The sequence below is a fragment of the Pseudorasbora parva genome, chromosome 6 (assembly GCF_024679245.1).
Source record: "Pseudorasbora parva isolate DD20220531a chromosome 6, ASM2467924v1, whole genome shotgun sequence".
NCBI classification, from domain to species: domain Eukaryota; kingdom Metazoa; phylum Chordata; class Actinopteri; order Cypriniformes; family Gobionidae; genus Pseudorasbora; species Pseudorasbora parva.
Window position 1 is genome coordinate 20838606 of NC_090177.1, and position 14181 is coordinate 20852786.

At 38.0% G+C, this 14181-nt stretch overlaps 1 protein-coding gene across 5 annotated transcripts in view; it reads left to right on the forward strand.

Annotated features, from left to right (window-relative positions):
- magi3a (membrane associated guanylate kinase, WW and PDZ domain containing 3a) overlaps positions 1-13840 on the forward strand; it is a 173896-nt gene extending 160056 nt beyond the window's left edge. For 3 of the 5 annotated variants that reach the window (XM_067446105.1, XM_067446106.1, XM_067446107.1), the window contains 11 exons: positions 230-261; positions 1804-1993; positions 2096-2190; positions 2279-2471; positions 3581-3775; positions 4786-4971; positions 5176-5272; positions 6571-6676; positions 7142-7279; positions 8251-8389; positions 11559-13840. In XM_067446105.1, coding sequence (XP_067302206.1) covers positions 230-261; positions 1804-1993; positions 2096-2190; positions 2279-2471; positions 3581-3775; positions 4786-4971; positions 5176-5272; positions 6571-6676; positions 7142-7279; positions 8251-8389; positions 11559-12343 — 2156 coding nt within the window. In that variant the 3' untranslated portion in view covers positions 12344-13840. Of the gene's footprint in view, positions 1-229; positions 262-1803; positions 1994-2095; positions 2191-2278; positions 2472-3580; positions 3776-4785; positions 4972-5175; positions 5273-6570; positions 6677-7141; positions 7280-8250; positions 8390-9102; positions 9196-11558 lie in introns of all 5 variants that reach the window. The other 2 variants (XM_067446110.1, XM_067446109.1) reach the window with 2 other exon arrangements.
- The last annotated feature ends 341 nt before the right edge of the window (positions 13841-14181 follow it).

Here is a 14181-nt window from a genome sequence, read left to right on the forward strand (position 1 = left end):
TGTCTGAGCATCCCAACAGCAACATCTATCTCTTTCTCTCAAATCAGACCAATTACAGACAAAATTGACACACGCTCCACATTTAAAGGTTTTCAATGTAATCAATGAACTGATGACCTGCCTTTTTTCCAGCAGTAAATGGCGTTGACTAATTATTTAGTCTCAGAACGTCCCTTTCCGACTGTTCTTGCTCATTCTCATTTCTCTCTATATCTGTTTGTGCCTGCAGGTCAAACATCTCCTGTGAAGTCTCTGAAACCTGTAAGTTCAGCTAAATGTCTTTTAATTACACAATTTTGGCGATTTAATTCAGACACACTGGGGAATTTTGATGAAATGAAGATGAAACAGGATGAATTATTTATCAGCCTCGTTCTCGGCTTTTCAGCAAAGCGGGTTCCTTGCCGTCGTACATTATTCACAGAGCAAGTGCCAAACGCTATAATGTTATTTTAAGAGCAGGATGTGGCGAAACACTTGGAGGCAAACAACAGCTTATACAGCGAACATCTCTGCTGAGTCAACAGGCCCCTCAGGAGCGAGGCTTCTCTCACAAGTGTTTCTCACACTGGCTCTAATGTTGATTATCAATGTCAGTGCAGTTTGTATAGCATTGTACTCATAAAGACACGTTTGAGTGACTGCAAGAAAAAAATTTTTTTTTTACATAATAACCTAATTAATATTAATGAGTGGTGCCAGGGTTTAGGACAGTACTTAAAGAGTACACACACAGATTCTGCAAATCTCATGTTAATCTTGAGTACCTACAGAGTAGTATTGTATAATTCAAATCGCCAAAGAGACTTTAGCATTACCATATTCATAAAAGACAGATACCTCGTACCGATTTTTTCTGAAAACAGCCGAAGTTGTGGAGGCTTGCAGTGGGCAGAGCAAAAGACACACACACACACACACACACACACACACACACACACACACAATACAATGCATCATGGCATTATTCCTGCAACATTCGATTCACTATATGTTAATTTTTTATGCATTATACGCACTGATTGCATTCAAAACACAGACATTTGATGCAGTTTCGACTCGTGACTTAGAACAAACAAACACACTTGCAGAACTTAACGCTGGGTTGTTTGGGAAGCTTAACAAGGTGATCTTTCCCTCACGCCAAGAAACACACTTATTTAGTGACATTGTTGATTTTGTGGTCTAAAAACAAAATGACAGCGCTGCCGACGGCTCCAGTAACCCGAATGAAAGCACATTGACAGGCAGGCTCTTGCTCTCTCTTTGGTTGGTAAATGGAATGGTAAATGGACTGCATTTATATAGCGCTTTTATCCAAAGCGTTTTACATTTTTGCCTCACATTCACCCATTCATACACCGACGGCGATGTCAGCCATGTAAGGCGCCATCTAGCTCGTCGGGAGCAGCTGGGGTTAGGTGTCTTGCTCATGGACACTTCGACACTTGGTCAGGTGGAACCGGGGATTGAACCACCAACCTTCTGGTTTGTAGACAACCTACATGAACCACTGAGCCACTGCCGCCCCGTGGTTGATGTGTGTATGCGCTCAACCGTGAGAAGTGCCCAAACAGGATTCCCAAAACTTGTTTGAATCCTGAAGGAGTTTATTTAGAACAGAAATGCTCCATCATACGTCCAACTCATTTTTTTTGGCGATGTTTAGCATGAGAATCCAACTCCGATGCATGAAATAGCATCCCCCCCCCCCCGTTAGGATGGGGTTATTCACTAAAGTGCTGTAATGATGATGAGGCTTGGGTAATGTTTGTTGCTGTGTGTGTCTATTTGTTCATTTAGATCACCTCAGCTATTCCAGTTAGCCAGAAGCAGGACATTGCCATCAGCTCCATCAGTACTGAAACTCCTAGTCTGGCTGATCCTGCACCCCAGTCCCTCCCCTTCCCTCCGCATGCCATCCGCTCCAGCTCCCCGAAACTAGACCCATCTGAGCTCTACCTCAAGTCAAAAGCCATGCTCGACAGCAAACGTGAGTTATACTTTGACCTTTGGGAGCTGGTTGTGGTCATGTGGTCAATATTTATGGCTGACGGCTAACTTTGCTGTTTGTTTGTTTGTTTTTGTTTTTCAGCCTCCAACACTAAAGAGCTGGATGTGTTCATCAAGAGGAACCAGGAGACGGGATTCGGCTTCAGAGTGCTGGGCGGAGAAGGACCTGATCAGCCGGTGAGCGTTGACATGTTTTGCAGTGATTCATCACCATATTGTCACAACAGAAAATGATGTCACCTTTAACCACGCCGTCTCTCTTCAGGTGTACATCGGTGCCATCGTTCCTCTGGGTGCTGCAGAGAAGGATGGCCGTCTGCGGGCCGGAGATGAGCTCATCTGTATTGACGGCGTTCCCGTCAAAGGCAAATCTCACAAACAAGTTCTGGAGCTCATGACCAACGCTGCCCGTAACGGGCAGGTGATGTTGACCGTGCGCAGAAAGCTCACCTATCCAGGTGTGTACCCTGTTGCTGCGTATCCGTGTGTGATCAGTGCATGCCTGCGTTTATGTCTTGAATGCTGTAGATGTCCTCCAGATGTTTCAGTCATACCCAGCACTCATGTTTGGAACACGATCCACTCCCTGGGAGGAATGAGTGTTTCACTCCATTAGTTCTGAGTTGAGCTATAAAATAATAACCACAAAATCAAAATTTAATGACCAGTGTTTTCAGTCAAAGCAAAGGACTCTTTATGTGCTAACAAAACAATGACTCAGAAGCACTGACTATAAAACTATAAAAGAAAGACGCGTCTCTAGACAACACGCACTGGGTAATTTGGAAAAAACATCAATTATGAGGCCATTTATGAAATTTGGCTTTACGCCTCATAGCAGTTTTTTTTCCCAACACTTTCATAAATGTTCTTTTTCAGTTGTGTTAAATCACACAGGGATTTTGTTTGTTTGTTTTACTTCATGGTGAGAGTTTTTTTTTTTTTTTGCCAATAATTCTTTCACGAATCATCAAGGCCAGATGGCATAGACTCAGTTTTGCAGAAAGGATGTAAATGACAGATAGTGTTAAGCAGGAGCGTATAATGTTATTAGATGCTTTAAGCATAATCAAATTATCCTAACTGTTTTATAATACAAAAGAAGTAAAGAAAACAATTAACACTAGAAAAGGTTACTCTGGCTTTGGCTAGTATTTAAAACAGAATTACTCACCAGCAACCAATCACTTCATAAATAACTGTAAGTCGAACTGTAAAAATGATCCGCACAAATAAATGTGTAAAATGGTACAGTACCCGTGTTGTTCTTGTTAACTAAACAATAAAAAAAATCACTTTCATTACTTGAAATACGTCTGAAATAAAATATAAATACTAACGAAGATTAGAAATGTTGCCTTGGAAACTAACTAAAAATAAGCACTAAAATTAGAATATAAAACAAACACAAATTATGAAAACGCACACAATTACTAACTAAAATGAAAACTGAAAAAATGTAAAATAAAAGCTAATTCAAAATATAAATAAATAATATAATGGTATATAAATACTAAAATAATACTGCAATAATAATAAACACTGAATATTGGATATGCTTGAGCAGATCGAGAGGAAGATGATGGAGGACAACCTCAGGCTCCACAAACTCCAGCGCTGGTCAACGGCTCACCCAAACCCCCCCACATCGAGGTGTCCGGCCACAGCCACCCTCAGCCCTACGAAGTCACTCTTCAGCGCAAGGACAACGAGGGCTTCGGATTTGTCATCCTCACCTCTAAAAACAAGCCTCCGCCTGGAGGTGAGAAATGACTTTCAAAGCTGTTTTCCATTAGTGTCTCGCTGGGCGTCTCTGTCTGCCTCTCCCAATTCTTCAGATTTTTGCTACTTTGCTGTCAGCTTCAGACTGCACACCCTGTTCTATTACAATTGATGTGCAACTACAGACTCAGAACATTGGGGAAAATGTGGCTGAAATCTACATTACGTCTTTCATACATTCGCTTGATGTACCGTACAGTGCAATTACAATAATAAAATCAAAGCTAGCTTAGCTATGATGTATAACAGTAATAAACCAAGAGCTATTCAGATCTAATGGCTATTACCATTAGTTCTGAATATGGGAAAATGCTGTGAACATTTGTAGACTTTTTTTGTAAAAATTATGCTGTAAGGTTGAACACTTTGTGTGTGTGTGTGTGTGTGTGTGTGTGTGTGTGTGTGTGTGTGTGTGTGTGTGTGTGTGTGTGTGTGTGTGTGTGTGTGTGTGTGTGTGTGTGTGTGTGTGAGATGGGAAAGCTGTATTTTCAGCATCATTTCAGCATCAGTCTTCAGTGTCACATGATCCTAAATCATTTTAATATGCTGAGCTGGTGCTCAAGAAACATTTCTTATTATCAATGGTGCACACAGTTGTGATGCTTAATATTTTTGTGTAAAATGATATACTTTTTTTTTTTAAGATTCTTTGAATAGAAATTTCAAAAGAATATCATTTATTTGAATGTTTTGTAACATTTGAAATGCCTTTACTGTCACTTTTGATCCTTTTAAAGCATCTTTTATTTTGTTTTAATTTGAGAAAGTATTTTAACATTAAAAATGAATTTACACCTTTAATTACCATATATACCCTGGTGTGGTCATTTCATGTAATGCAGGGTGTTTTTCCTGATCATGTGACAGCTTAATCGGACGACTGTTTGTGGAGTTATTCAAAGCACTACTCATTGGTTTATAACCATCTCAGTTCTTGTTGTAGTCTGTCAGATGTATAAATGAAATAACCATTGATCTCTCTATCCCCAGTTATCCCTCATAAGATTGGCCGCATCATAGATGGCAGTCCCACAGACCGCTGCGGTCGGCTAAAAGTGGGTGACCGAATCTCTGCTGTGAACGGCCAGTCCATTATTGAGTTGTCACACAACGACATTGTGCAGCTCATCAAAGATGCTGGAAACACTGTTGCCCTCACGGTCGTGCCTGAGGAGGGTAAGCTTTTGAGAAAATACATTTTCTCTTCATTATTTATGTTAACAATGAGCTACTGAAAGGAAACAGTAGACTGCATATTTATTTTTTGTATAAAACAGAAAAGTTAAAACATTTGACTTTGAAGATTGAAACTGAAACTTGGGATGGAGTTGTGTGTGTATAAGTGTTTTTGCCATGCTGATAATCCTATTTATTTTTCAGAACACAGTGGACCTCCGTCAGGCACTAGTTCAGCCAAGCAGAGCCCAGCCTCTCAGCACAGGGCCGTGGGACAGCAGCCTGCCAACCGAGATGACAGGTACAAGCGCCATCCCGACGGCCTGTCCAGTCATAACACGCACATACACACATCACATAGTCGTTACAGTCAACATACAAGCCTTTTAGTCTGAAGTTTTATTTTAAAAGTCAGTTTTTTTCAGTCGTATTGCTATTTATTACATTATAAGAACTAGGATTATCTAAACAATGTGATTTTGGTCAATTTATTTTAAGTGTCTTTAACTACTAGGTACTTTTACAATGTAAAAATAATTGTTAGGTACAATGTGCTTTTTGTGTATTGCCAAACACTTTTGCTTCCATTGACGTGGTATACAGGTAAGGTTAGGGACAGGGTTGGTGGTATGAGTATTAAGGGTGGGTTAAAGGGTTAGTTCACCCAAAAATAAAAATTCTGTCATTAATTACTCACCTTCATGTCGTTTGACACCTGTAAGACCTCCGTTCATCTTCACACACAGATGAAGATATTAGTGTTGAAATCCGATGGCTCAGAAAGGCCTTCATTGACACCAATGTCATTTCCTCTCTCAAGGAATAAAAGACACTAAAGACGTCGTTACAAAGTCCATCTCACTACAATGTCTCTACAATCATTTTATGAAGCGACGAGAATAGTTTTTGTGCACAAAAAAATTAAATAAAATAACAACTTCTATAGTGATGGGCCGATTTCAAAACACTGCTTCCCAAGGCTTCGAAAAAATTATGAATCAGTGTATCGATTCATGATTCGGATCGCTAAAGTCACATGATTTCAGCAGTTTGACACGATACACTGATTCATAACGGTTCGAACCTTCGGGAAGCTGTTTTCAACATGCCATCTGATTTCAACACAAAAAACGTGCTCTTCGGATATCAGACATGATATCTTTTGCGTATTATGACACCCTACCCACTCCATTTACATCCTTCCATTTTCAATGACCTGTCTCTTCTGTCAAGAAAACTCACTACCTCTCCTTTCATTTCAAGCCTAATCACATGGTTCAGGTTTTTCTTTTCAGCAAAAAATTGAGTAGTATTGTTGTAAACTCTTTTCACAGTCAAGCCTCAGATAAGATGGGCAGCCACTGTTGAAGCTTTTGCCCACACTTAAGACCAACAAAAGGACGTAATGAGCTCCGCGGACCATTGAGGACCTGAATTGAGACTATTAGCCTCTTTGTAGGAATTACAATTTTCCTGCACATTCTCGCAAACAAAAAAAGCTGTGCTGGATAACATGATGTTGGATGAACGGAGATGCTTTCATTTTGTTCACCAGTTAATTTAATGCCCTAAAGCAGCATTTAATTGTGTGTCACTTAGGAATGGCGTTGAGATGGAGGAGTGGAAAGACACCATGGCCCGAGCGGAGTACAAATCCCTGCCTCAGGGTGAGATGGGTACTGTCATCACCTCAGGACCAAAGCAGGTGAGATTTAAATGAGATGGCAGCAGTTCTCCAAGTAATAATTTGTGTCACGCTTGCAGTAATAGAGTTCACAGATTATGCAACTGACTTAAGTACTTAATTGTTATGCAGCCCGTGTTTTCTGAAGATTAAATTATAATTTTAAAACTTTGAAATGGAAGAATTTGTCACCTCAAGCTGTCATACTATAGGCCACAGTAACTTTATGAGTGATGAAATGGAGGAAATGTATGCAAAATAAGTCCTATAATGATAAAGACTGAGTAGAGATATGGAAATCAAGTGTAATTTCTCATTAGCGCTAACAGGTGTGGTAGAGCAGTTTGTTTTTTGGGTGTTTGGAAAGCAAGAGATGTGTGATATTATATTTGCATAGTATAGTGACTTGCAATGAGAACAGTTTTTAAGTTAAATTTAGACTGTGTTTAATTGCTTGTTTTAATATGCAAAAACATTGTTTTTAAGGGCTGCCATCCTGTGGAGTTAGAGAGAGGACAGAGAGGTTTTGGCTTCAGTCTGCGAGGAGGGAAGGAATATAACATGGGCCTCTTCATCCTCAGACTAGCTGAGGACGGTCCTGCACTGAAAGACGGCAGGATACATGTGAGCTCTTACAACACGAACACATATAATGATACACAAAGAACCATATCAAAACGATGAATGCATAATGTTTTACATATTTAAATATAATAGAATAATAGACTACTGTTCAAATGTTTGGGGTCAGGTAAATGTTTGTGAATAAAGTATCTTATGCTCACTAAGGGTTTGTTTATTTCTGAATATAAATAATACATATGTATTGTACATACAGTAAAAACAGTAATATTGTGAAATATTTCAATTTAAAAATCATTGTTTTAAAATTAATTTATTGTTTTAGTTTATTCCTTTAATGATAAAGCTGAATTATCAGCATCATTACTCCAGTCTTCTGTGTCACATGATCCTTCATAAATTATTTTAAAGGGGTGGTAAAATAATTTTTTTCGAAGGCCTGATTGTGTTTGTCGGGTGCACTGTAACATGTTCATGCTTCATTTTTAAAAAATTATTTTTCATATAATTGACCTTTATTCTACACTGCTCTGTCCCTTCTTGTAAAAACGGTCTGATGGTTTCTGGGTTCTATGAAGCCGGTCCCTCAAAAATACACAATGGACTCAGATTGGTTAGCTGGCTAAAAGTTCAGAACAACAGCATGTATTTGAAATAAATAATAATAATAATAATAATAATAATAATAATAATAATAATAATAATAATAATAATAATAATAATAATAATAATAATAATATAACATTATTATAACATTATAATTATATTATATATAATTACATTGTTATATTATTTATTATAATATAACATTATAATTCTACTAAAATGTATAATGAAATCAAAACATGACACTACTGACACTAAACTTAAAACAGTCATTTAAATTGTAGTATAAGTATTTTAAACATTGTGGAATATAAAACAATATTAATATATAATATATATTATATATTGTTACATTTAAGACAGTCAGTGGTCGTTGAAATGACAGAATACTGTTTGTGACCTCACAGGTAGGAGATCAGATTGTGGAGATCAACGGTGAACCCACGCAGGGCATTACACACACACGGGCCATCGAGCTCATCCAGGCCGGGGGGAATAAAGTGTTGCTGCTTTTGAGGCCCGGACTGGGCCTCGTGCCTGATCATAGTGAGTTTATTTAATACCTGACACCTGACAGATAATCACACACACAAAACAGGTGTTACAACCAAAGAAAAGATGCAAAACACTGACATTGATGAGAGATGATCTCCATACCAAAGCGCTCTTTTTAAGTTTGTTCAGAAGTGCAGAAGCGCTAATTTGAATTCCATCCGCTTCATGAACTGAGAAAAATCTGTTCCCCGAAGCCTGCATCTTTCCCTCTGAGAAACAAATCAATTTCTGAAGATGGGTTTGTTTTCTGCTGCCGTTTCAAGAGCCATTGAAAATGTATTGTGACAGAACGTTTTCTCAAAAGCGCTTTCTAAAGCTACTTCATGCTACATCTGTACTCTTGTTCAAAACGTTGTCACAAAATGGACTCATACAGAGTATATAGAATGTGGATTTATTGAACAAATATTACAATCATCATCACACTTACCTTTATATTGTCTAAACATTGCATGCATATCGATCAACAACAGAATTCAGTACTCAAACAAGTACACCGTTTGTACTCAATTATTAGTGAATGAGGCCCGTTGAGTGATGTTGGGGTCATATGCATGTTATGTCAAATCTTCACACATTGCATCTCTCAAATGCTGTCACTCTTGCTTTCTGTCTCTATTTTTGCTCATTTCTTTCTCTCTGTCTGGGCACGGTTCTATGCACCTCTCTCTCTCGCTCTCTCTCTCTCTCTCTTCCTTGTTTAGGTATGAACTCTTCCTCCACACTGTGCTTCCACATGAAACCAGAGCATCACTAAAGGCTTCTCTGCTTTTCTTGGTCTGTCCCTAATAACTTTGGTAAACTTTGCATTCCTCCTCTATGCCTGTTCTGTGTATGTGCACTTCTGCCTTTCCTTTCCTTTGCCTTGATATGAACCTTTTGCTTTTGAAAGTCACTAAAGGAAAAAAGGAAATGTCAGTGATCACTGATCACAATTCTACAGAGGTATTTGTTTTTTCAAAATAATTTATTGCTAAGTAAACATAGACTGTTAATTGTCCACTTGTCATTATTTTTGTGTTACTCTGAACTTTTGTTTAAAAAAATGACCAATTTTGCTGTCTATTCGATGCAAATTTACATAAGAATTGTTAATAGAGCATTTGCAATACAATATTTTTAGTATTAACTTAAGTAACTAGAAAATATTTCTGTTCAGCTTTAATCTATTTATATTTCAGTTAGCCTTTTAAGTTTTTCATCTAATATTTGTATTAAATTTAATTTCAGCTTGATTTCAATGAATGAAAACTATTTTTAATATTTAGTTAATGATAATAATGCAGATCATGATTAGTTATTTTGATCTGTGCCAGCCATTTTAGTTGTAAGGTGTCATTTGAGACATCATAATTTAAGGAAAAAAATGAATCTTCCCAAGAACCCCCTGGTGTATGCAAGCCCTTAGCTAGGAATACTGCTCTGGATCAATGCATCCTGGGTAAAAAAAAATAAAAATACAAATGTATGACCGAATATATTTCTTACCAGACAGTTAAATGGCATTGACATTGAAACCCATGTCAGGAGCCACCAGCTTGGTTTAATTGTTGGTTCTTGTTGCCTCTAATCTGGCAGCATGACATTTTATCTTGAGCGAAAATTGCAAATTCTTCCATTCTGGGTCTGACTCGTTCTCATAGCTGGTTTCAACTGCTTGATACGTGTCACTGTATCTGGAGGCCAAAAGCCACTGAAGACCGAAAACGGTGACACTTTAATTGAGAACGTCTCTGCTGAAATGAATTTCAGAAGACAGGTTAATTATGTTCAGTCTATCAGTTGTATTCTGCAGATTTACAAAATCCAATTCCTAAAGTTTAAACATGCACTCTGTCATTTCTTTATTAGAAAAGTTTTACAAAAGATACTTTTTTTTGTACGTTCTCTCCAGCCATTCTGTATCTGTAGCCTCCGTCATATTGAGATCACATGACCAGTCGTATATGAATCAATTTGTGTATTATCCCAGTTATTAGAGATTTCCTTTTGTAGACTAAATTAATCGTGGCTCACTGGGATGTATGGAATTTCTGCAAGGGAATCAGAATCTGCAAACTTGTTGTCTTTTGTGTGTGTGTGATGCTGCACCCACACCATGTTTCAGTACGACAGCTGCCATTGACCAGCGCAACAAATAAAAAACACCTTTTTTTTTTTTTTAAATATAAGAAACTGAATTAAAGCTCATTTCAAAATGTTAAGCAGGTATTACAGACAAAATAAGGCAAAAGATAAATAAATATACTTTTCAAAATGTTGTATTAAAGGTATATTTTATAACACAGCATTTAATTGATAAAAAAATACATTATTAATATATAATCCTAAAATAATATGATCCTTTCGAAATAAGTCTATTCTGATTTGGTATTGAAACAAAACTTATACCTAACACAATGTTGAAACATTTTCCAGGATTTTTAGATAAACAGAACAGTAGTTTTTTTTTTTTTTTAGATACAACTTTTGTAACATTATAAATATCTTGCAGTCACTTTTGATTAACGTAATGTATCCTTGCGAAATAAAAGTATTAATTACTTTCAAAAAATATCTTACTGAGCACATTCTTAGTTGTGTAATAAAGAGGACAGTAAAGCTTGGTTTATACTGGCCAGGTCCGTACGAGCTTGAAGGTGCACGCGGCATTAAAGATGTCATCGCGGACAGGGTGGTTGTGCAGGTTGAAAGCGTGAGACCCCATTTCGCTATGCAGTGTGCATGCCAAATTAGGTTTACCCAGTTTATGTGTCTAAATGAATTATTTATATTTACAAAATGAGCCTACAATCGCAGAAATAAGCCCTTTTAATTAAAATAAAAGTCCATGTTTAATAAAAAATGTTCACGAAACTAAATGAAAATGTTTGGAGAAATTAAAAAATTGTCACGTGTACTTACTACTTCTCACCGCTGTTTCCTGATTGTTTATAGAACAATTCGACGTTTTAAAGAATAGTATAAAGGTGAGCGTGTCGAGTATAAACGCTTCGTCCGTTTGGAGAGGAGCGTGTGCAGTCAACAGAAGCTTGTGCTGGGGAGCCAGGCGAAAGTATACACAAGGCTTAAGGCGAGAGGAAAGGGGGAGTTGAGTGCATACAAGATTTGATTTGCACCTAAAATAAATTGTAATTGTCATGTTTTGCATTTGTTTCAGACATTAAGGATAGGACAGGCCCATCTGCAAACTCTCCAAGATACTCTGCATCCAATGAGCCATCGATACCAGCATCTCCATCCTTCATCTCTCGCTCCCCCGAGGTCAATCCCTCTCCATCCCAAACCGCTCCACCCGAGGAACTCCTCCTCCTCGACCCGGTGGCCGGTTCTCATGGGCTGATTTACCAACATTACAGAGATGCCAAACAGCAAACTAGAAAGAGTGACCCAAGCATGTCTCATGACAACGACAATTTTACATTGCCCCGAAAACTAGATGGAAACGAGCGCTCGCGCAGTCCGAAAAAGACTCTATACGTGGACAACAAGAACGAACCTAGTGAACGAGAACCTCGATCCACTAGCCCCAGGAAGACCAAGAAGGAGAGCGTCGGGATCAGACAAGATGTACCTCAAAAGGCTACTGATGGATTGAAGCCTAACTCTGGAAGAAGACATGAAGACACTATGCACAAGCAGGACAGGGAAACAGGAGAGACCAGACCTGAGGTCTCAAGAGCTGGCAGTGACAGACACCAGAGGGACAAGACAGCAGAACCTCAGCGGGCTCACGTACAGGCTCAGAAAGAGCCCGAGAGTGGAACCCTCAACCGAAAGGACCATAGAGGACGAGACAGGCCTCGAGGGGAAGAGGAAGACAGGGGAGCCCATCAAGAGACTCCTCACAATGGGAACCCTACCACCAAGAAAGCCCCTATAACCCCAGGTCCCTGGAAGGTCCCCAGCTCCGCAAGGATTCAACCTCCAGTGCATGGAGTCTAATGCGCCTGGGAGCAGTTATCTATGTGAATCACTGTGTATTGTTTTCTTTTTTTGAATGACTGTCACTATCTACACTGATAACATAAAGCGCACATAAGAGCGTCAATTTTTGTGTGCCAATCAGACTGCAGCTAGACTCGTCCAGGTCTCCTTGCTCCTGTGATGATAACATGAAGGATGCTTTTCTGTGAAGGTTTAAAAAAAGTGTCTATTAATATGTATTAATTCTCCATCTTTGATTTGCCGCATGTCCTCACGACGACTTCCGATTTCCAATGATGCAACGGTCCTCAAGATCCAAATGACTTTGTATAGGCTGTGCATTAATCAGCTTTGCGGTGAATTTTTGACATATCCATCTTTAAAAGACCAGAAACTTGTGGTTAAGTATATTGTTTACTACCTGTGTGTTCATGAAGACGCGTATGTAATTTATTGAAATTAATATGATGATATAAACATATACATGTATAGAGGTATAGGTATTTGTATCCATTCTGAGCCAGGTCACTTATTAGTGTTCCAGCTTGCCGATACTACTTTCGGCCTCCTAACAAACATATTTTTTCACAGTGCTATAGCTTTTACAGTTTATCTCGGTTGAGCATTTGCAAGGTGTGTACATTTGGAAGCAAATGTTTACTTGTATCATTAGAAGGTGAAGCAGAACTGGGAAATTCAGATATATTTTTGCATTCTATCCAATCTAACATATATTTTTTCTTATACTTTTTGCACATTTCACTTGATCAAATGATTTGTATTGCATTTTTATCCCAATATCGGGACTTCAGATTCATTTAAAGTGTCTTTACGCATCTGTATCTTTCAGATCATCCTTTGAAATGTCAAAATGCTGTCTTAAATCCAAGGGAAATGTAGCTCAGAAGCATGTACCAAACCTGTTGGCTGTTATTCATCAAGTTCTTAAAGCCTCAAACAATTGGCACAAAGATTCAGACTCAAGATATAACATTAATGCTGTCCAATATCTTTTTTCGTAACAGTATTTTTGAAATACCATAAAAACCGATTGTTCTATATACGGGCAGGGCAGACATCAGTCAAACATTACATACGCTATAGTGACTGAGTGATGTTTTGTCATGATGAAAAATGTGAATACTTTCTAATATGGTTTGAGTGATCATTAATCTCAACCCTTTTGTAGCTTGTTTCTCTAGTGCATCTCATGTCATGAGGTTGTATGTATGATACTGTGGCCTTGCATTGCTTTACCTTACACAAAAAAAGCCTTGTGGTCTCTACATTGTGGTAGTTGTAAATGTTTATAAAAATACAATGTACAGCACCTGTATAAAACTCGCCTTCGTGAGGGGAAAAACAAGAAAAAAAAATTCTATAAAATCGCTCCATTATTTTTTTAAGTAACTGAGAGTATGAGCATATATATAGAGAGAGAGAGTGGTTAAAGAAATGAATCTGGTCATGACCTTCTGTTCATGCACTGATGAATAAAGATTTACTGAGAACATATTTTTATGCCTCTAGTGGTCTATTAAGTTTATAATATCTTACATTATTAAATATACAGAAGGTGCATTTAAGGAGGTGTTCACCAAAAAGTGATGGAAAGTCCAATTTAACATCCGTGAACAGTTTCTTCTGAACGGTTCATATTAAAGAACCAATTCAACATCGATTCAGTGATTCCTTTGTAATTACGTGGTTCCACCTAGCTGACGCTTTAAAACGTGTTATCTTCCTTACGTATAAAAAACGTAAAGTTGTTTTTGTTTTTTATCCCAAACGGTGTAAAACATTTAAATAACCTTTTTCCGATTTAAATTTTTTTTGCAGCCTGTGTTCTGGTTCAG